At 34.4% G+C, this 22,819-nt stretch overlaps 1 protein-coding gene across 1 annotated transcript in view; it reads right to left on the bottom strand.

Moving 5' to 3' along the window:
- DNAJC1 (DnaJ heat shock protein family (Hsp40) member C1) overlaps nucleotides 1-22,819 on the bottom strand; it is a 103,726-nt gene that overhangs the window by 47,870 nt on the left and 33,037 nt on the right. Inside the window, exons 2-6 of the mRNA XM_035545221.2 lie at nucleotides 18,501-18,602; nucleotides 17,489-17,535; nucleotides 10,931-11,096; nucleotides 9,930-10,027; nucleotides 8,799-8,892 (exon numbers count right to left, since the gene is read on the bottom strand). Of these exons, the coding sequence (XP_035401114.1) occupies nucleotides 8,799-8,892; nucleotides 9,930-10,027; nucleotides 10,931-11,096; nucleotides 17,489-17,535; nucleotides 18,501-18,602 (507 nt within the window). The remainder of the gene's footprint in view (nucleotides 1-8,798; nucleotides 8,893-9,929; nucleotides 10,028-10,930; nucleotides 11,097-17,488; nucleotides 17,536-18,500; nucleotides 18,603-22,819) is intronic.

The raw sequence follows: 22,819 nt of genomic DNA, 5'->3' as shown, positions 1-22,819 counted from the left end.
CTCATAATAAGATACACACTTCCAAAATCTGATGAATTAGTAATTATAGATTTGTGTTGAAAGCTTTCCAAATGTGAGCAACCAGATTACTGAATTAAGAGATATGGAGAGTTTTCTTACTCTCACTTACCAGTTTACGAGATTTATATACTCATTCAAAACCAAAGAATCTATAATAGAAATGCTGAAATACACAAACTATTACTTATTATTTCCAAACATGCAGAACATTTCTTGTATTATACCAAAAATAATTACATGATTAGATTAACCTATTTTTTACTTCTTCACAGCCAAAAATAATTTTTCTCTTGTTATTGCATCACGGTCCCACTTTTTACACATAATGTATGATTTAAATGTTAATGTAGAAGGTATTGCAAAATCTTGGTAAATACTTTTAGAATTTCAACTACAATCCCATAAACCTGAAAAAAAAACTGGTCTCATTAAAAATGATATAAATGAAACCTTAATAAATTTTGGAAATAAAAACTGAGTTAAGCAGACATGACTGCTGCACCTAATGGTAGAAGCCATACAGAAACGTGGCCTCCTGCAAAGGATGGTAACATGACCCAACAATTGTTCTTTGCATTACATTGCGTTACGTATCTGCCTCTTCAAAGACACATGAGGGAGATGGGACAACGCGGAGGACAGAATTGTGTCCTAGCTCTGAGCAGAACGCCGTAATGTTTCGGAGAAAGCCCACCAATGTAAGTCAGCACTCCTGAAGAACAGCTCTGAACAATTCCGACAATAACGTTACCTCTCCTTCCAAAATACTTTTTCTTACTCTGTCTCTCTCTTTACGCTTGGGCACAGTGAACAAGAATTTACATTTCTCTGTCAGGATCACATAGGAGGTCACTCTGAGCGTAGAAGAAATTTTAAGGAGTTTACTTAACTTTTCACTACTGGCATACAACAGATGAGGGCATCTCACATGCTTATGGTTTTGTTTTGGGGAATGAGGAAGAGGTGTTGTTTTTTAGTAAAACTAGGGCTAAAACCATTTAAAAGGGTACACCACGCAGGAGGATTACCATTTACAGAAGATATAAAGGCTTCAAAGAAATATATTCAGTTTATACATTAAAACATACAGTTACAAAATTAGTATTAATATTGGTTCTCTCTTCAGTTTACCTGAAATATGAAATCCCTACCACATATGGAAACTTTCCTTGCAGTCTCCAGGTTTGGACTATTTGCATCATTAAGAAACAGAGGCACAGATGTAATGGCTAACTTCTGCTATAAGTTTGAGACATTTGGGTTGTGTGGCCTACAAAAGCCTTAGACATACTGATACCTTAAAAATGCTTTTGTTTAAGGCTATGATTTCAAAATGGCTACAATTAACCGGCATTTAAATTTAACCCATTTGACACTGAAAGCCAATATTTGATGCTAAATTCCGGTGTAAAATCCATTATTGCTTGTGGGATCTCCAGACAGCAGGCACTAGGGGGTAACTGTCAATCTCTCCAGCATGTCAATCACAGAACAATTGGAAATGTGGCTCAGATGAAAATGAGACACAATAGCTGAACAACAAAGAAAACTAGTCAGAAGCACGTAAATGAAATTTAGTGGCATTGTTGCTTTATAGATATCAAATGGATTATCGCTGCAAATGAAGTAATATGCAGGTAACAAATGCAGCACTAGTCTTTTATCTTATTAATCATACGTTATTATTGCTGATATCATAATCACAAAAAACAGGCATATTGAGCATTTTGAAGAGCATGTAAAAACGTATACATATAAAGCAAAGCAAAAAATAAATAAAAATTGAATCAAAGTGGATTTTAAAGATTTGAAAACTGAAACCTTTCCACCAAAGCATAAGAAATAGCTCTACAGGTTGTGAACAGAAATTAAAAGACATACCTGAATAAAGATTTTAGCCACAGACACTGACTACATGGATACAACACCTGGTAAGTTACAATGAAAGAAACACTGGGAAACAGTCAAAAATAGGAGGTTCTTTAAAGAAAACTTCTGCCTCAACATAAATAAGACCATTTCATTTTTTCCTCATTAGTTTTCAATTGTATCAGTCTAAAAAATTAACACAAGTTTTCAAGCATATTCAGTTTTAGTAGTAAGAGAATTTCAAAATAAATTTATGTTCAGGTTTTTTACTTTTCCAACCTGATAAACAATCACTTTGCCTCAATGCAAGTATTTTGGAGCCAAAATAATCCAAGAATTGCCCTAAAAACAATGAAAAATATGGATACAGCCTCTTCCAACCTACTGCTCCTTCTCCAAGGTTCAGTAATTTTTTCTTTAAGAGCATCTTTTGTTCCCAGCAGTCCAAAATATGCACAACCTCAAAATTTTATACTTGATGTGTACTTCAATAGTTAACAAACATGAGAAAAACAACATTTTTAACCTTCTGGGGGTGGAAATGGACAGAGAAAAGGTACAGGCAAATACAAAGCTTGGAACTATTCTAACTAACGGTTCCAGCTTACCTCACCAGAACAGAAATATTTTGTTCTCATTTGCAACGGGTTGAGAAGTTTTCAAAAAAGAACACAAATACATTACTACCACAGCAGCAATATACATGTAGTCAAGTAAGAATAATAATGAAGTGGGCAAAGACATGCTGGTTTATTATACTGTGATTCAAATATCCACTTTCCAATAGGAAACAGAATGAAAAAGGAGTGTATTAGAAACTGAGAATTGTGCTACTGGTATTTCTAAACTATATTTCATCTACCAGGTATAGGAAGTTCCTGTGATTACCCTTATATTTAATTAAAAATTTCAAAAAGTGCTGCAGAAGAAAAATAAAATTGACAGATAAATGCTTCATTAACATATTTTCAATATTTCAACCACAAATAAGAACGAAGAATATTGTGGAATTCTTGTATTTCAGTCCTTCTCTATATGTGGATTGCCTGCTGTTAACAAACTTGAGACTGCCAGGACAAAACTGCACTCATTATTGAGGTACGTACAAATACAGAAATTCATGATACTGGACTTTTAAGGTTTTTGTTGTTGTTTTTTAAATGACAGCTACACTTTTTATTTAAACTGTACTAATCCTGGAACTAAAATCTTCAGTTCTGAATAAAGCTCAGTCACTCCAGCCTCTCCTTGACTTCCGGGAGGGTGACAAGGTTTTGTTGGTTTATTTGCTTTGTGAGTTTTTTCTCTTTTTCTTTTTTTTTTTTCCTCCAGTTAATCTTGCTGGCTTTAAGGTCTACTTTAGAAAGACTGAAGATTAGAGAAATAAGGCAAACATTGGAAACAACCTGCATTATTGACCATATCTGAATCTTCATGACAGATTTTGTGATAGAACCAGCTTCACATTCTACTTCTCAGGAGTGCGGGACTAATACAAACAAAATGCACCCCCTCAGAATTTACAGTTAACTGGAAGCTTTCCTACAAGCATATTTAAAATCAGTATAATGAAACCAATTCCTCTGCATTAATCTTAAATCAATCTATCAATTTAAACATTCACATGAAGTTCTTAAACTGTTTTTTGTCTTTGAGTACAGTGTTCTTGTACAATTTGTACGAGAGTGACATCAGTCACAGAAGAGAGCACATTTGTATATGATTGTTGATGATAAAGGAGTAAAATTAAAATGATTGCAACATCCAACCTTCAATTCGCTATTTGTTTGCAATAAAAATGCCAGGCATTACACCACAGGAAAACCACTTTTTTGATGGGCTTATACATCAGTATTATCAACATGTTATGGCAAGAAATAATGTAAAAAAAAAAGTTAAACACCGTGATTTAAATGGTTGTTATTTTTACATGTTTACTCAAAGACAAACCAGTAAATAAATAGGAATTGCATTACTTCCTTCTTTTTAATCAGGAAATTATTTCCTTTGACCTTGGAATAATACTAGGTGTGGCCAGGCTCTTCTACTGGGCAGTTGATGCGTGGTTCCCAAGCCTCAGATGCACCAAGTGACCAGCAGCAGGCTGTGCTAATGCAGAATCTGCTGGGTATTCCAGATTCAAAGTGGGAAAACAAAGGCAACCAGAAGGAGGAACTGTAGCCAGTGCTGCAAGGCGTCCCTGGGAACCTCACTCATACCCGGCGAAGCCTCACACCCCAAGAGAACGGTTCAATTCATTCTGAGCCAGTATCACCTTGTACTCACGGGCTACTCTTGGAGCTATACTCTTCTAAAATGCTGAGATATGCAGACACACTGTAAGTAATTATTTGAAGGAGTAGAACAAACCTGGCCACCACAGAACAACACGCAATTAAAGGCACATTTGTTTTGTGTCTTATGTTCACTTGAAACTTTTACTATGCAACAAAGTACATTTTTTCTCCAGAGCATCAGACAGTAATGTACCCTGTTAGAGGTAAATTATTTTCATTCACTTGCATACATGCAGAATACTTGTTTTACCATCTACTCTCCTCTGACCTTTATCTTATCTTCTAACTGACCTCAGGGTCAAGAGCTTCATCCCTACATTGGTTCTCGAAATAGCTGCGAAATAGCAAGAAACAGAGCAAATGGGCAATCACTGGTGCCACACATCTTGCATCTGCTCACCCTCCACAACTTTTATCAACACTGGTGCTGTACAGTGCATTGGAACACCTCAAAACCCTGTAACCTAAGAATTACTGAGATATTTAACCTTTGTGACTTAAACAAATCCCTCTGAAAACATATTTTTTAAAGCAGACATTACTAAACGCAGTAATTTTTTTTTTAATCTCATATTGTGATTTTATATAAAGTCATATGTGAAGACAAAATCAACCACATAATCGCTGGCTGACCTAATCAAATCTTGCCTAAAAGCTAACGTTGCCAGAAAGAGATGCCCTGCTGGCAAAGCCTCTCGAGTTTAATGACACATTGCCAATCCGTTTAAGGCCATGGCTGAACCATCTCTAAGCAGGTGTTGAAATGTAATCATGGATTAAAGGAAAACCTGAGGAAAAAATGCCAAGAAATTAAACACCTCTGGGTCACTAGTTTGAATCTGTTCCAGGCTACTAAATCAGCTTCAGTAATTACCATCTGGTAGTCTACATAAAACTAAATTACTGGCCTTTTTGTTTTAATTCACTTCATACTACACAAAGGTCTTTATAAACAAAAGTTTCAATCATAATTGAAAGCTTTGTTCATAAATCTCACTAGGTTATACCCAGTGCAACTACATCTTGAGCTTGGACTGCCTTCTCATCTCTGGAGAGCCACCAGAAGTTCTTGCAGCAGCTCACCGATAGGCCATGCAATACACCTACATTATCACAGACAGGAGATGATAGGAAAATTTATTTTCTTAACAAGAATCCACATTTCCATATGAAACAAAAAATGCTTTCTGCTTCATTAATCTCAGAACAACAGTAGGATCATAATTCAACTAACAAAAACCATTTCCTAGCACTGAAGGTGGTGAAAAAAATAAACACATTCCTAACTAAGCTTTACCACATAAAACTGGAGGAAAAGTAGTTGTGAGGAATACAAACAAATGCTCTTCTCTTCAGTCTTCCATATGAAATATTTTGTGAAGAATAACGAAGAACATTTTAAAGAAATACCACTTTTCTTAAACTGTATGTCTGCACAACCCAATTAAAAACTGGTCAGCTATTTTGGGAATAAAATCCATTTTACATGAGTCTTCTGCCACAAAAAAAGGATGATCACCAATACCACCTATTTATTTTACACGGACTATTTGAACTGAAATTCTTGCACACTATGTTTAGCTGTTTAGCTGACTTTGTGAGAACAATTTTCAGTTCCAACAAGCATTTTTATTGAGTTTCTTGGTTTTTAAGTAGATAGCCCTCTTCCAGGTCATCCTGATGACCCTAGAAAAAACTTGAATTCTTTGTTCTATCTGTTTCTTGTGTCTTCATTAGAAGAATTAAAATTGGTAATAGTCCATGTAATTTACACTCCACTTAATGTTTCTTTCACATCACAGATATTTGATTTATGATACATTTTATGGATTCTTTTCTCTTCACTTCTTCAAACAAGCTTTAGATGTTGTTTTCACCCTGACATTTAACTACACTAAATGCAGGGATATAAAAACCTATGTAGTCCCCCTCAAAATACAATTGTCAACAGTTAAAAAAACAATCATTTTTGAGTTTCTCTCATCCTCCTCTCACCCATTTTTCTTCCAATTTCTTGACATAAAATGCAGACTACAATAAAATGGCATAGGCCATCACGAGGGCATGCAAACAAAGCATTTTTCTTCAGTAAAGGCCCACCTTAATTATTTTAAGTGCCTCCTTCTGAAATCTGACATTTTGAAGGACGAGGGGAAGTAGGAGAAAGACACTCAATTGGATAAATGAGAGTCAGGCATGGGCAGAAGCTCAGAAACCTGAATCCTCAGACAGAGCTGTTGTAAGAATAATATTCACACTACTAATGGGGGGGATGCTAGGTAAAAGGAATCAATATGAGAAGTGGCAAAAAGTTTTAAATTGACTTCATCCTCACTTTAAAAAAAAGTTTCCTGTGACGAAGATCTTGTAGGCGCTGAGTTACTCAGTATCTCAAATGTTGGCATCTCATCTTGTAGATAAGCTGCTCTAGTGATTCTACTTACAGAAAGCCTGAAACGCTCTGAAATCTCAAACCTATGTTAGTGTATTGTTGAAGGGAACAGCATGTATATTCAAAAGAGGATCTCTGTACCAGGGTGCAACCACATGAGTACAACTACTCTATTGCTAGATATTGATAACTGGAATTAAGACAGAACTTGCTGAAACCTTAAATACAACTAAAGAGCCCAGAAGTCCCTCTGTCCAGCTAGCTAAAACATACAAAGAATGTTTTGCACTGTTTTTTCAAGAAGCAGGTCCATCATGAGGTCACTGCCACTCTCATGCTCTTCCAAAGAGGTGACACTACCTGTTTTAATTAATAAACTACAGTAATTCAGTTATGTCAAGCCCTGAATACTGTTAACATTGAAGCTTAGTTATAATTTATTGCATTTTCACTTAAATAATTGGTAAGTCACCTTAAACAACAACAAAACATACCCCACCGTTAAGAATTAGAATAATTTATATATGGGATGATTCACTCTAGAACCTCTCTTTGCTTCCTCCTTGCTCCAAAACCTTTCTGCATTGAATTGCTCTAAATCCTGCTTCCCCTGCCACCATATCCCTGCTTGATGGTCTCCAATTGGACAGCTTGTTTTCCCCTACCATTAATTTTATGGATTTAAAATACACAGCAATAGTTATTGGCTAGGTGTCTATAAAGCTCAAAACATCATTTTGGTTGTATTACTCTTTTTTCTGGGCAGTCTAGCAGACGTAGGACTGTTTGAACAGAAATCTGAAACACTTCATAATGACTTCTTAATAGACTATCTCAGAATGAAGAAACAGAGAATAAGACAATTTAGAAAGATTATAAGAAGTCCCATTTTAAATTTCTTGATGAATTTTACTATATCCTGTAAGATTTTTTAATATTTTTCAATTAAGGCAATAGGGAAAGTACTGTAATTATAAAGAAAGTTTCAAAAATACAGCAGCAGCAATCGGTGAAATTAATTCTTTTCCATCTGACTCACCTCAATCAAGGAGGTACATCAAAGCTTACTCTGGACACTTTAACAGTTGATTTAATTATGCATTGTCATTTTCACTTTAAGATCATGCAAAAAGATTAAGAAAGATTGCTTTAATAAAATAACCACACAGTCCTGATGAAACATTTAAAAGATGAAAGGGTATTAACTTTTGCATCTCTTTGTAGGAAAAGTTATAGGCTATAAAAATAGAAGCTGAAACACCAGACTTTTCTTTATTGCATTTATAACTTTTACAAGCCTTTTGGCTAACAGATTAGGAATTATGAATTATACGCTTCTTTTAGGCTTGCATACAGAGAGAAAATGAACATTTATGCCATTTATACTTCAGAATTAATACTCACTACTTCTGTAAACCAAAGTAAAATCCACCTTAAATTCCATGATCTATATTCATTACTCAGCAGTGACTGCAGTACTAAAAACAAATGGATGTGGTCAAGGGAAATGAAAAGAAAAAGTATCTGATATTTGAAGTTATTCTGATAACTGACCTTCTGACAATAGTTATGCTGACTGAATATCAGCTAAATTTTAAAATTTATAGTATTCACATTAGAAAAAAAAAAAAAAACAACAAGAAAAAGAACACAACTCTGGCCAACTTTGCCATGTTTAAGTATCTAAACTGCAACAATATCTTTGATACTGTACCTTATTAATTTCAGGTATAAATTTAAATATATCACTTAAATCAGATAAATATAATGATTGTAAGATAGAAAGATAAATATATCTTTATCCTGTGACTCAAATAAAAGCTCTATCAGTCAAGTAATTTCACTGTTCTCTCAAATATAAATACCTAGCATTTGCCTATTTGAGATAAAAATATTTTTGTTAACACAGTTTATAAGACATTGCTATTTCTAATATAGGTGTGTATATATTTCATCCTTCTCCTATCATTCATTCCTATACTTCTGCTCAGCAGAAACTGCTGAATTCCCCAGTATGTTAAGATTAATAACCATTTTTAATATATTCACATTTAGATGAACTTACGATACTAAATTGTCCCCAAAGAGTAATTTTATATAAATATATAAATAAATAAAATAACGTGCTTGAGCCAGAAAATTCATATAAATGTGCAACACACATGATTATTCGTAACACCATCAAGAAAGATAATGTAACTTAGAAATATTAGTATTACCTGGAATAGCTGAGGTAAAGATTTCACAGTGAGACAGAACCATATTCCCAGCTTGCATGGAAGCAAATCATGCCACTGTGGTTTCTCCAGTACTCTGCAGCCAAATAAAATTTTAAATTTTTCAATATTGCCACACAATCTCGACGTCAGAACTCTCCCATTATCCTTTAAAATGATTAGCACTTGTCAATTCATATAAAAATGTTTCACTGCATGATACAAAATATGTTTTGAATATTTAATTCAAAATATATAACACATCAGCTAACTTCTAATCATCTCTGTATTTTAATCTCTTAAAAAGGGCTTTTCTTCAAGAAAATAAATTCATAAGGCACATAATCACTTCAGTTAAAAAAAAAGCTCAAGCCTCAATCAAGTGTTCACAAGTGCTGACAACCAGATATGAAGACTGTAGCATAAACAAAACAATACATAAAAATTAATGTCATTTGCAGTTCACTGAAGCATTACTCACTGATGTCATCAGGAAAGACGACAGGCAGAATGGTCTCTGATCTCCATCCTGCATTGATCCAGTTCATGCCCCTGCTGTGTGAACTATTTAAACCCTTTATTTCTTTCTATGAATCAATAGAAGAAATGGTGGTATCTTTTGGAGTGTCCTGAAAGTCACCATTTCCCTATGTGTTTCTTAACTAAACAATAGTGTTAGAAGCCTTTACCAACACGCTCGTTTTTAAGTTAATCGGACAAAAGCATTAATTCAGACAAGCATTGAGAAAACATAAAAACTCCTCACACGGTATGGTAATAAATTATAGCTTAAATAAAGTGAAATTTCTTAATCAAAAGCAAATCTTCAAGGACAGAAAACGTAACATCTTATAAAAAAAACAACTTGTAGAAACAGCAGCCTTCTATAAGCAAGACACCTTTAATTCAGCCTTAATATTTCACTTACTGTTCATCTGCTGAATAAATACCACGCATTTATTTACAAAATCTAAAACTGAAAGCACATCTATACTGGCACTTTATATCAGCAATGACCGTTACAGATATTCTTCTTGTTAAAATATTCCAAAAACGCAAAGAGAAAATTACAGAACTAAACCAGTAGCTCGTTAAATGCTTTAAAATGCAGAAAACAAAAGAGTTTCTTCCCACCTTTCATTTTTGTCAAGAGCAGCAAGTTTGGCTTCATCTGTACCCCTGCCTCCTGCTTTTTTCTTCTTCTCCCTCTTTTTTCTGGTAAGCAGTTCATCCTTGATGTAGAAAGAACTACGGTTACAGGTTATCATTAACATGTAAACCACAAATGTTACTGGGACTCTTCTGTGAAGGGTAAACATTAGAGTAGCATTTATGCAAATGTAGCTAGGGGTCCTACATGATTAAGTAAAATGATCTATCTTAACAATAACTGTTGCCATGGCACCCAGTCTTTAAACACACATGAAGTCCAGTTCTGTCACTCATGTGTATCTCCATAGCAATCAAAGTTTTCTAAGAGGAGAAAGCATTCAACTTGCCTTTCTCATTCATCAACTTCAATAATGCAGTAGAAAATAAAAAAGTAAACAAATGTTAATGCATGAATATTTTTCAAGTTGTGCTTAGTTTTTGTTTGTTTGTTTTTCCTAGTCTGGTAAGCGCAACAGACTTTTACATGAGAAAAAAAAAATCCAACAAAAAATGGTTTATGCTGCTTACCAATGCCTATCCTGTTAACAAAAAGCCAAAACAACAAAAAAAAAGCATTTAGCTAAGAACAAAGGCAAAGCAAGCATGACTTCTAAATGAATAAAAGCTGATTATTTTTAAATAACATTAGGAAAACCATAAACATGACTACAGTAGCATGTGATTCTGCATCAACAGATGATAGAAGAGTTTTTATTCCTCTTCTTTCTTCCAGTTAGAAACCACAGAAGCATCTCTCTCTATTTATTACTGATTCTTGATAAAATAAGCAGGTTTTAGATTACTATTTGTGATGTTGAGTATCTCATTCTATATTTATCACCATTTTAAATGTTATCATTCTAAAACACGAAAAATCCAAATCTGAAGCAGGGAAAGTGGTAGAGATCCCTATAATATGCAAACTTTTGCTGGGAATTCAATACTAATAATTGAAGCAAGTTTGATTTATTACCAATACTTACCAGCTGTTTTTCCAGGTAGATTGACCAAACCACAGCATAATGACCCACTGTGAGTATAATGAACAAGAGTAATGCCAGCTCAGCATTGCTCATTTTTCTCACCCGCCTGTAGTAGAATACAGGCTGTCGCCAATCTGGTAGTCCATTGATCAGAATATCATCATACCTACAGTAGCAAATACAACAGGCTTTCATGGAGAGCTAAAAATAAAATAAGCCAAACCATCCAATTATAAAACAAAACAAATGATGGTCCACAGACTGCTTGAATAGAAGGCACACAAAAGATCATTTAGTAATTTCTTTTTTTTTTACACAGAAGCGTCTTGTTTTGTCAACTGCTAGGCTGGGACCTGGAAACAAACAAAATCCAGAACTAAATGCTGTGGAAATCTGTCTTGGCTTTGTTCAAAAAAAAAAAAAACAAAAAAAACAGTAACCCAACTGCTCCTGCAACACCCCTGGCTGAAACAACTGACGAGCAAGGTGGATGCGCTCTACCTGCCTACTGAGCAGCAGCCGGGCCTTCGTGAAAGAAGCAAATGACAAACCACAAAGTATTAAATGCAAGGTAGCAAGGAACAAACGTCTCCAACACTATAACCCCTTTTCCCTTTTCCAAATTAAAAGCACGAGTGCTGGGGGGAGGGGGGAAGTATCTGTGCTTTTGTTTTGTTCTCCGGTGGCACTACAGCCATGAGGTACGAACGCTGGCAGAGCGAATATCCCTTCTGGAGTCAGATATGAAATTGCGTTAAAGGCTTGATTATGTTGTTAGAAAACAAAGTTCACCACAGCTAGACGATTTTGATTTTCTATTTGAAAAGCTGTCTCCAGAATCAATCTATTCTAATACTGCTTAATTTTACTAATGCTACTGTCTCTATAGGAACCATTTTTATGACAATTTGTCAGTTTTTCTCCACAGAAAATTCTTGAAGTATCTTACCATGTCGGCAGCGCCTTTTAATTACAGAACATTAACATAATCGAATTTTAAGAAAATTAAACAGAGATGAGAAACTTACATTTTTTCTATTAGTTACCTTTTCAGAGTAAAGTTTCAAACAGATCTATACAGTAAACTCCAAAACCTGTGTGCTCAAGATGCACAACCTGTTAATCTTAAATTGAACCCAACTCATTACATATTCCAATCACACCATTTCCAGAATTAAATCTGCACTGAAAGGCCTAATTTGGTGCAACACATTGACCAAAATATTTTAATTAAAAATATTCTGAGTTAGTCGCAGGCCTAATTACAGGAATAGAAATAGGGCCTATATTGTCATGCAGGTCAGTAGAACTCAGTAGTAGGTTTTTCTCAAGTAAATTGACCGATCCAGGAATAATAGCGCAGCTGCTAAACTGCCAGTCTTGACATGTAAATCAATTTAAATGCAACAACTGCACTAGCTACTTTGATAGTTATTAAATTGATACCTTGGAGATGTACTAAAAAAAAATTTCCACAAGCAAAATCATTTTTTTTTAAGCGGAAAAAGAGGCAGTGGTTTTAAATTAAAAAAAATATCCTTTAATTCAGCACATCTAAACCTGACTTCTGATTAAACATTTGTTCAAGTTGCCAAGTGTTGCTAGGCTATGTCTGTGCAAAAGCTTTAACACCTCAAGGTTCTGCAGTGTTCTGAAGGGTACCCCATGTAAAATTTGGATTGCAAAATTTTATCTTCCAAATATGAGGATACTAAGATTAATATCCATTAACAGGAATTTTGATGTAGTAACATTTTTCCTTTCCCAGTAAGTCAGAATGAGGTAACTACTGATGCTTTAACACAAACTCCCTGTTCAGAAAAAACATTTAGCACGTTGTTTCAAAACTAAGACTCTCTTAACTTTTTGTTTAAGAATAAAATAGAGGTTTTAGCGTTCATAAAAATATAATGATGTATTTGCAACATTTTATAGTTAAAATAAAAAAGAAATATCTTAGAAACAAAACCACTTTTTAAAATTGGGTTGATAAAGAGACTTCACAAAAGATGTTCTGGTGAAAGCTTCAGGGAAATAAATATGTAAAATCCAAAAAGAACAAATTGTTTTCATACTACTATACATTTAATAAGCATTTGCTTTCTTATACAATAAGAAATGTTAATTGAGGCACCAAAAATTTGTCTACAAATTGAATAGGGTCCATATATGCTAATGGCAACAATATAGGAATAGTCAAAAAAGCACTGGGAAAAAATGTTTGACAACCACATTCTACTATAAATTATCTGTTCAGAAAAAATAAATTAAGACAGCAGAGTCTCTTGCATTAAACACTTTAAACAGCACTCTGTATTTACTAGGCTATGTCCGCTGTTCAGAACAACAGTCTCCAAGGATTAAGTCTCAGAATCAATGCTCTATTGATTTTACTATCAATGAGCATTATGGCTCACACGACTGGCCATTTTAAGGGAAGATAGCTTCTATTATAACCCACTTTTTAGAATATATACTGTTAAAAGATAAATCACTGCTTTCAATACTAATTAAGCTCTGTATTTGAAAAATAAAAATATCAATGATTTTTAGGTTTTCAACTGGAAAACGATCCTACTGAAACTGAGAAGCTTCCCATAATTTTAAAATCTTACTTTCCAAATTTAAGATGTGGTTTAATTAAAAGTAGATTTCTCGTTAAATAATTTCTTTATAGAAACCTATATTAAGTATGAAGGATAGTCACGTGTAGAACTGCATTCAAAACTGAATTACAAAACATTCTTCTGGTGACCTATATTAATTGCTACCCTATGTAAGAAAAATCAAACTGAAAAGGAAATATATATATCTGCAGTATTTTTTCTCAGACCTAAGTACACAGAATGCAGCAAATATTTTGCATGGGAGTATGCTTACCAGGTACCTCTGAAATGTAGAAGTCAGCAAACTAAAAAACCCCAAAGCACCAGTATGTAAACAAAAGAACAAATATATATATATGTACAACTTAAATTGAATCTTTGTTTAAAAGCCGGGAATTCTATACAAGACTTGGTAGTCTGATGTAGAATGTAACCAACTGCATGACTACTAAAATTTCATTCTTCTGTAAAGTTTCATAAAATAGTTTTTAGAGCTCTTTGTAGAATCAATTATATTGCAAGAAAAATCCATTAACTGTGGTAGCTAATTACAGTATCATCTATTTAAATATAATTATAATTTACTCCTCCCTTTAATCAAGCCACTGCATTTCATATTTCAAATTATTTCAGAAATCTGATACAGTTTATATACTATATGCTTGAATTAATGAGATCTATTCTGATCTATGGGAATAATCCACTGGTGTTTTTTGTTCTGGGGGCTTTTTCTCCTCGAGCTGTCAAAGACATCCAGTTCAACGTCAGCCAGAACAATTTATACCTATGAATATACACACGTAATTATAATGGGAGCTAAGATAAACACCTTTCTTACTCTAAACAAGTATATCTTGATTCCTTTACAAATGCTTCCTGTAATCAAGTCCATATTGTTAAAGAGGATAAGCCTTGTAGGTAAAGAAAAAGCTCCTTAAAATGGCAACAAACAATGAAATTAACATCTAAGATTCTTGCCTAATTACAATTAATAGAACTGTGTAAACTTTTTCATAAATTAAAAATAATCAAAAAGTAATAAAATATATCATTGAGTTTATTTACCCTTAAATGACTCAGGTTCGTTTCCTGAAATACACAAGACTATCTCTACATACCCTCCTAAATAAACTTTTCTGTAGAATTTCATACACTCTGCAATGTATACAGAGTATGAAGTATTAAACAAAGCTGCATGCATGTTTAATGTTAACGCTATTTTGAACAATGCTGCATGTACGTTTCACGTTAGAATATTACAATGTTATGATTACACAGCAGTTAAAATGTGTAAGTGAAAAGTACTACCATGGCAGTATTACTACAGAATATAGTACTAATAGTGTTAGTACACTGGGTATCCTTACTTATACAAGCAACTATATACCTTTCTCAAATAAGCAAGCCACATTTTAATTATAAAGCCTTTTATTAAAATTTTCAGTAGAACTATAATATTTTAAGAAAGGCTTCTGTCATCAGATGAAGTAAAAATTCACTGATAAATAAAAATAAAAAAGCTTTAGAAAAATGATTACATTCAGCTAGCCAACAGATCTGCCTTTCAGAACACTTTCTGTATACACGCAAACAATTAACACCTCTGACATTCACCAAGGCATGGAGGAAGGGTTTAATTAGACAGAGTTTTATTGTTTCAAAATGAGTTTGTCACTCACTTATACAGGGCAGATCCTAATTCCTGCTTTAACTGTTTCTACCCTCTGTACAAACACCAAAATCAATGCCAGATTACATCACCTGAGATGAACAGGTACAGCTGACTTCCCTGTATATGAGTCTGAAGCCCGCTCTTCCCAAGGTGATGTAATCCTGTGCCCCAAACCATTTACATGTCCTTTTCCAAAGGGATCCCCTGCCAAACTGCCAGGATGTGCCACCAACTAACTTCCAAGAACTGGGACCAATTTCCATCTCACCCCAGCAGGACTTTGAGTTAGTTTAGAAATAAAAACTACTGCACTGCCAGGGAAAAAAAACAACAGCAACAAAAAACCAAACTGGCAGAAAGCCTCGTTACAGCAGACCCAAATAGCTGTCTCTGGAATTAGGATAAAAGTAAATCAGTAAGCCCCGAGATAGACAAAGGGTGCAGCATAGCTTTGCCCCTGTGCACGGGGATGATGGTAAACTTCGAGCCTCTTCCACTAGGTCCAACACCTCCCACAACAAATATCCAGGGTAGGAAAATCCCCAGAAGCAACCACTCTCCCCTTTCACTTGCCATATGGTTCCAAGAAACGCATGAGTTACCTTACAACAGAAACATTAGAGGGGGGCAGTTCCTAGCACATTTACTTAAGACTTGTTTTAAGGACATGAGGCAACAACGCCTTAAGGATAAAGGAGAAAAGACTCCATTCACAAGCTCAACTGTGTTTACCCTTAGACGGTGTAATAAATCCGATGAATAAAGGTTTCCACAGAGTAAAGAGACCATACACTGTTATTCTAAATTCTGCGTATTATTTCCAGAAAATTCTCTGAAGGTAAAATACTGTTTATTCAGCTATACTTATACTTAATCAGTGACAGAAGAAATATCAACTACATATCTACACGGTGCAAGAAAAATACAACAGCTGTTGCCTGCGTACAAAAGAAGTTAGTGACAATGAAATCCATAAAAGCTGGAGCAATCTACCACTGCTTTAACTCCTCATTTGCAATTACTGTGTTATACTAATTAACAATATTTTCTCAAACAAGCTGGGTAGATTAGGAAGTGTCATATATACAAGGCTTAAAATATAATGCTCACAAGCTACTGCATCACAGCTCCATGAAAAAAGCCACTATTACAGCTGCAAGGTAATTCCTAGCAGTTTCATGCTAGAAATAATTCCCAGAGAGGCAGTATCACAAAGTATATGTAAACAATGTTATAAACAAGTAGGTGAAAAAATTTGGGGATAACTAACTTTTCAAGTGGTCTGCAGCCTCTTAACTGATGATTTTATTATTATTATTATTTTAAAGCTTTCCTTGATTAGGACTTCACAAGGAACTTATCTATGAGAGTGAAATTAAAAAAAGAAACCTACAAATTTCTAAAAGTACTTCTGTGAAGTACATTTTCATGACACTTAAAGAGAGGATTATCAAAATGCAGATTGTCTGTACTATAAAACCTGGACTCATGCCAAGATATCTAGAAAGCCAAAACCCCTTCAAGAAATGTCTTGTAAAGCCCAGCTTAAAGACTTGTAAGCTGAGAGATGATTTACTAAAACTCCAAGCTAAACGCAAAACTTTTTCAATAGCTCTGTTGTCCTGATAATCGTTAGTTTAAATGGACAGCCTCTTAAAAAGAAGAAAAAAGTCTTCCAGAAAACCACAGATTTTTCAGACTTAGCCCCTTCATGTACTGCTGGACCTGCTCCCAGAGCAGCAAGGACAATTATCAATTATCAAAACATACAATGGTATCCCCATCAAAGTTTACAATATTATAGACAACACATTTGAAAGAAAAGCAATGAAACAAGCAGCAGAAAACAATTTTAAATAAGGCATACACTCGAAATAATCCCTAAATACTGTGAAAATAAATTCTTATTGATATAGTGAGATATATCTGACAGTTGAATCAATGGACTATATGTTCAACCACAGCTTTAATAAAACAAGCAATTATAATTAACACAACTCATAAAAAGCAATACAATTGCTAAGTGTTTAAAAATATATTTGCTCCAAAAACCAAACAGCTTTTAAAGTTCTTTCATATTGTTAACTTTAAGGGAGGAAAAATCAGTATATCACACAAAATACATACCAGCTTCCCCTTTAAGCCCACACAACATTCAATTGCTACAGAAAAATTACAAACTTAAATTATATAAAAATCATCCAAATACTTACAATTAAATTAAATAGGTCTTCAATTTACCACTGGCATAAATGAATATTTTATTTAAGATTAACTCACCTCTGCCTCCTTTCTTCATCCTTTAAAATTTCATAGATAGCCACCAACTAAAACAAAAACACACAAAGACAAAAAAAAAAAGACTTTACTTTAGAATTGAGTTCATAAAATGTAAATAGTAGTATTGTATTTTACATTTGCCAGAAAATGCTCTTTGATAGTTTTCACTTTTTTACCTACAACACTAGGAATTAAACTCAGCATGCAGAAAACAACAACAAAACAACACAGTGACAATCATATACAAGGTGTTATCAGATACACAAACAAGCAACTTCTGACAAAAGCAACTTCTGGCAAAGGGCTTTTTCCTCCTCCCATCTCTGGACAAAACACAATACTACAACAACAATAACAAAAAAACAATGTATCATTTGTTTCATCCAAAAGATTTTATTGAAACTAAATAGCTGGTCATTAGTCATCTTGAGTATATTTTTAAAGGCAGAACTAATGACAACAGTCTCATAGTTTCACTCTGTAAAGATTCTAAAGAAGAAAACATTCAAAACCAAAAAGAGAATCTTAGAATCATAGAATGAGTTATAGAAGGAATTATTTTCATAGAATCATAGAATGATAGAATGGTTTGGGTTGGAAGGGACCTTAAAGATCACCTAATTCCAACCCCCTGCCATTTAATTTTCATTAAATTATGCCCACATATGATTTGCATTGAGAACTGATCAGAAATTTTAGTCACTGCTTTTGAAAAGGATGTTTATAAACAGTCTTCAGGTAAAGAACAAAACATATATATTCCTCTTAGGAGGAAATGTCCAAGTATTATGTTCGAATAATCTTTAATATTCAGGTAAATATTATATATAACTTATTCAACAAGATAATTCAAAATCATTGTATTTTTTTAAATCTGGCTACCATAAAAAAAATGTAATTCAATGTTCAATGTAGTAATTTCAAAGACATATCCTTGTTCTTACTAAAGTCATTATGAAAAACTTCTGATCCTGTTTTCTAGAAAAACTTTATTACCACACGTTGCACTTACTTGCCTAAACTGTGTTTCTGCATTTTCATCTTTATTCTTGTCTGGGTGCAAAATTAGCGAAAGCTTTCGATATGCTTTCCGAATATCTGCAGATGAAGCATCCTGCAAAATGTAAACAAAACAAACTGTCAGAAACAAATTCACGGACTTTTGTTAGGATGTGATGACAGCCATGCAAGTGCACAACTGAGGCGTAACATTTGAGAAATCTAACCACCAAACCATGCAACCAGACTAACCCAAACGACTGAACAATCACTGAGCCCAATTCATCTTTCATCTTAACTTCCTTCATTACCAGACATTCATTACAACAATAATTGCCAAAACTTTCTTGCTTAAAAAATAACCCTTGCACCTTCTGCACCACTTGAAAGTTCAAGTAAAAACTGAAAATTATTGCAGCTGTGTACCTTCAAGTCACCATTTCTGCAAATTATCATGCTCAATTTCCCAAACTTGGGACTTGCTATGAACGCTTCCCTTATTAACATTTACATGAAATTCACCACTAATAGGACTTCCATTCAACTTCAGCTTCACCACATCTAAAGAACTGTATTTTTCTAAAGTAGCTTCAAATTGCAGTCTTGAAGCTGTTTTGTGGCACTGACATCAACCTATATCTGGATGATGATAAAAATAGCACACACTGGGAGAAAAAATAAAATTCAGAAATGAAAAATGCGTCCACGATACCAAGATTTGCAAAAATACAAATTAGTTGCACAATGCACAAACTTCTGAATTAATGTCTGCCATGCAGTACATCCTATGAAGATATCCAGAAAAGGAAGATTTCAAGAGTTGTATAATGCAGTATATATTGGGGTTACAGTCGTCAGAAGATCTACAAAGCTCTAAATTTAAACAGAAGTACATGCATTCCTTAACAAACATAACCAAGGCAACATTTTAGAAATAAAGTATTCCTCTGACAATTTTGATTTCATAATTCTATGTATGTATTGTTCCCAGTATAGTCTCTTTATCAAAATTACAGTGTCAATAGGGATTTAAACACACCCAAAAAATAGATCTGAATGAGCTGTGAGAGGAACGGAGCTGAAATAAGATAATAATTAATGCAATACTGTAATTAGTCTGTCAAGCTTTTTATTATAAATCATTATTTTCATTTTTAAAATTTCAGTTTCATAACACAAGGCTGTGTACCAGTTTGGGCTAGGAGGGAACAACAGAGAAAGATTTGGGAGAGGGGAAGGGGAAAGGGAGAAAGTGTGGAAAAGTGCAATGACACTGTAAGGAAATTGGTATTATCCCCTAATGCAAGACCAAAATTTCCATAATCTATTGTTTGTCCAAAGAAGGTGCTTTGATTTCTCACACAGAAGGTTTATCCTAAAAGACAGCATATGTATTTTTTCATTTTTAAATTTTCCAACAGCTACTCCTATGGAACACAAAAGCCAAATTCGACTAAGTACCTGCTCGCTTCCATCTTGCTTACTGCAAGGGAGATATTTCAAATTAACATCGTTTGATAGGTTTATTTCTAACACTTACTTAAGGAGAAGGAAGAGACAGTCTGACTAAATATCTCTTCTAAACCCTATGAAACATGACATTCTTGAGATGCAGGCTTAGTAGAATTACATGAAATAAAAAGGAAAACACAATGTAAACAAATCTTTTAAAAATGAGGGATTGAGACCATGATAACCTCAAGAAATGAGCCTCTCCAGGCTGTGTGCTTGGGATAGACCACAGCTTATTCCTTCTCTACTACACATTTAGATGTGCTTGGCATAATTTTTGGAACACTCCCAACGAACAGTTTCAAACCTGATAAAGCCGTATTTTTAGGAGCTGTCTGGCAGAAATCTTCCAACTATTTCAAACAACAAACGTGCAAAAAAGTTACAGTGTTTTCAGTTTTATCTGGACGATTTAAGCCGAAGTTTCATACAGGAGCAACACAAATTTTTTTGTGTAGAAGACCAGGACCAGTTTCTCTGTTTCATACTTAATCAAAGCAAGAGATCCCAAGTCAACTTTGAAACGTAAAGCTGCTTAAACTTACATGTTGCTTCACCTTGAGATGAACAAAACAATCAAACAAACAAAACAAACAAAACAATCTTTCAACCCAGTCAGCCACTTCATACACAACATGGGCTTGTCCTTAATACAAAATACAGTATTTCAATGCTACCATAGCAAATAAAAATCAAGAATTAGTTTACTGGCCATGGTTTTAGCTAAATAATCTAAGTGATCTTTATTAACATTCCAGCTAGTTGTAATTAAACCCCCAGAAGGTCAAAAATGGGACAGTAATAACAGGAAATGATTCAATATTTGCTATGATGCTGCTATAAATGATTTCATCACTGCTGATTCACATACATTTCCAAAATGACAGTAAGCCTGCCAGCTAACTGATTAATTCTTCACAGCTCAACACAGAAAAATATTGCGTGTGTTGAAAATCAAGTTCCAAACATGTTAATTAATGCTACCTACGGGTAACGTTACTCATCTTCAGGAAAGGTTCCTGAAGGATCCTTCAGGAGCTGTCCGGAATGGCCTTAGAGGTGCAAACTGAAGTAATTTAAATAAAAACCTCTCATCACCACAAAACTTACTAGTATTGTATGGCCCAAAATAGGCTACAAGAATAATTATTTTTGAACTAATAACGAAATATCTACCATATTGAAACCAGCTGTTCCAAGAGACTTTCATTTATAGCTAGCTGACTGTTGGCTGCCACCAGTAAGACTTCCATGAAGGCTGAGGAGCAAAACATCAAGCTGAAGAGTCAATGCTTTCTAGAATAAGATGTTATTCTAGTCCAAAGACTAGTGAGAAAAAGCCAGGACTCTCGTTTTGTTTGTTTTAAAGACACAGCTCAGAAGAGAAGCTGGATTGCATAGTTTACCTTTCAGAAATGTTGATCTCAGTTACACCTAAAGAGGGAAAAATAAGATCTGCATAGGCGTATAATTTAATAGCAGAATGAGATGCTATTGCCATAGACTGATGGACAGACTGACAGAGCATTAGGTGACTCCTCCACCAGTGCACTTCATGTTGGCACGTTGTGCCATGATGAAGCCAAATGAGTCTGTCACACTGTCTCCCTCATGTGGAATCATCAAAAAAACTAAAAAGCCTAGCCCTATTCCTTGATAACTATCTGTTCACAGAAATATTGCCACCAACACTTGCAAGGCTGAATGTCCCTTCACACACCTGTGTCTGGTGAATGGCTCTCGTAAGTTGAGAACTACTCACTGGAACGGCAGCTCCGCTTCTGTGCTCAGCGCCTAATTCCACTTTCATGAATGAGAGCCTTACATTGTTTTTCAGTAGGAAAAAGCCAATTCTCCACGAAGCATATTTTGTGGGAAAAATAATAATAAAAAAGAATAATGTAAGCACTTACGTTAAAGGGCAATGCAAAATGAACTCTCTAAGCCAAACCAAAAACTGCTCAGTTGCCCAGCTGTGTAGCTGGAAAGAAGGCACACAGTAGACAGGTCAAGGGAGGAAAAGGTGCTTTATGCTAGAATTAGTTCTCAGAAATATCAAACAAGCCTATATGTTGTTAAGCCACAGCCTGGCCTCTTTTGTATGCAAATGTATGCAAGTATTCTTGAGGGAACTTTTTAATTACTAACACTTCATTGAGCAAGTAGAGTTTTGTGTGTTTAGTTACAAGATTTCCAGGTAGAAGTTCATCTTTTACATTTTTCAGCAGAAGCCTTTGCACTGCAAACAAGTTTTTTAATATACAAACAAGCTTACCATTTGAAGGAATCAACCATAAGACAAAAAAGTTAAACACACACATAAGGTACTCTGTTTTAATTCTAATCATTTTTTTTTCTGAAGGGTGATACCTATCAGATTCCCAGGGTAGGCAAAAAAAAGAAACATTCTTCTCTCTATTTATGCCATTTATTTTTTGCAGCTTGTTTAATTCAGATGATGAAAAACGTATTACTAAATATTATTTTACTCAGCATCATTTTCGCATTACCCAGTATTATAAAGAGAAGTTACATCATTAGACTACAACCACATAAGGAGAAACAAAGAATGGATTTTTTGTCACAAACAATAACAGACAAAAAATAATGTAAATTTGCTTTCTGTTTTAAAAAATGAAACTTGCTGAAAATATGTAAGAGCTAACAGATTTAAATCTGGCTTTCTCATCTGCCAATACAAATTCAGAGTCCCACCCACAGAGTCCACTTCCACCTTTATAATAAACAGAAAAACTGGCGCAGAGCAGTGCAAGTCTATTACTCCATTGCCTGCTATGCCTAATGTAACTATGATTACTA

Source organism: Cygnus atratus, chromosome 2 (assembly GCF_013377495.2).
Source record: "Cygnus atratus isolate AKBS03 ecotype Queensland, Australia chromosome 2, CAtr_DNAZoo_HiC_assembly, whole genome shotgun sequence".
Classification (NCBI taxonomy): domain Eukaryota; kingdom Metazoa; phylum Chordata; class Aves; order Anseriformes; family Anatidae; genus Cygnus; species Cygnus atratus.
This window is presented reverse-complemented; position numbering and strand designations above follow the sequence as displayed.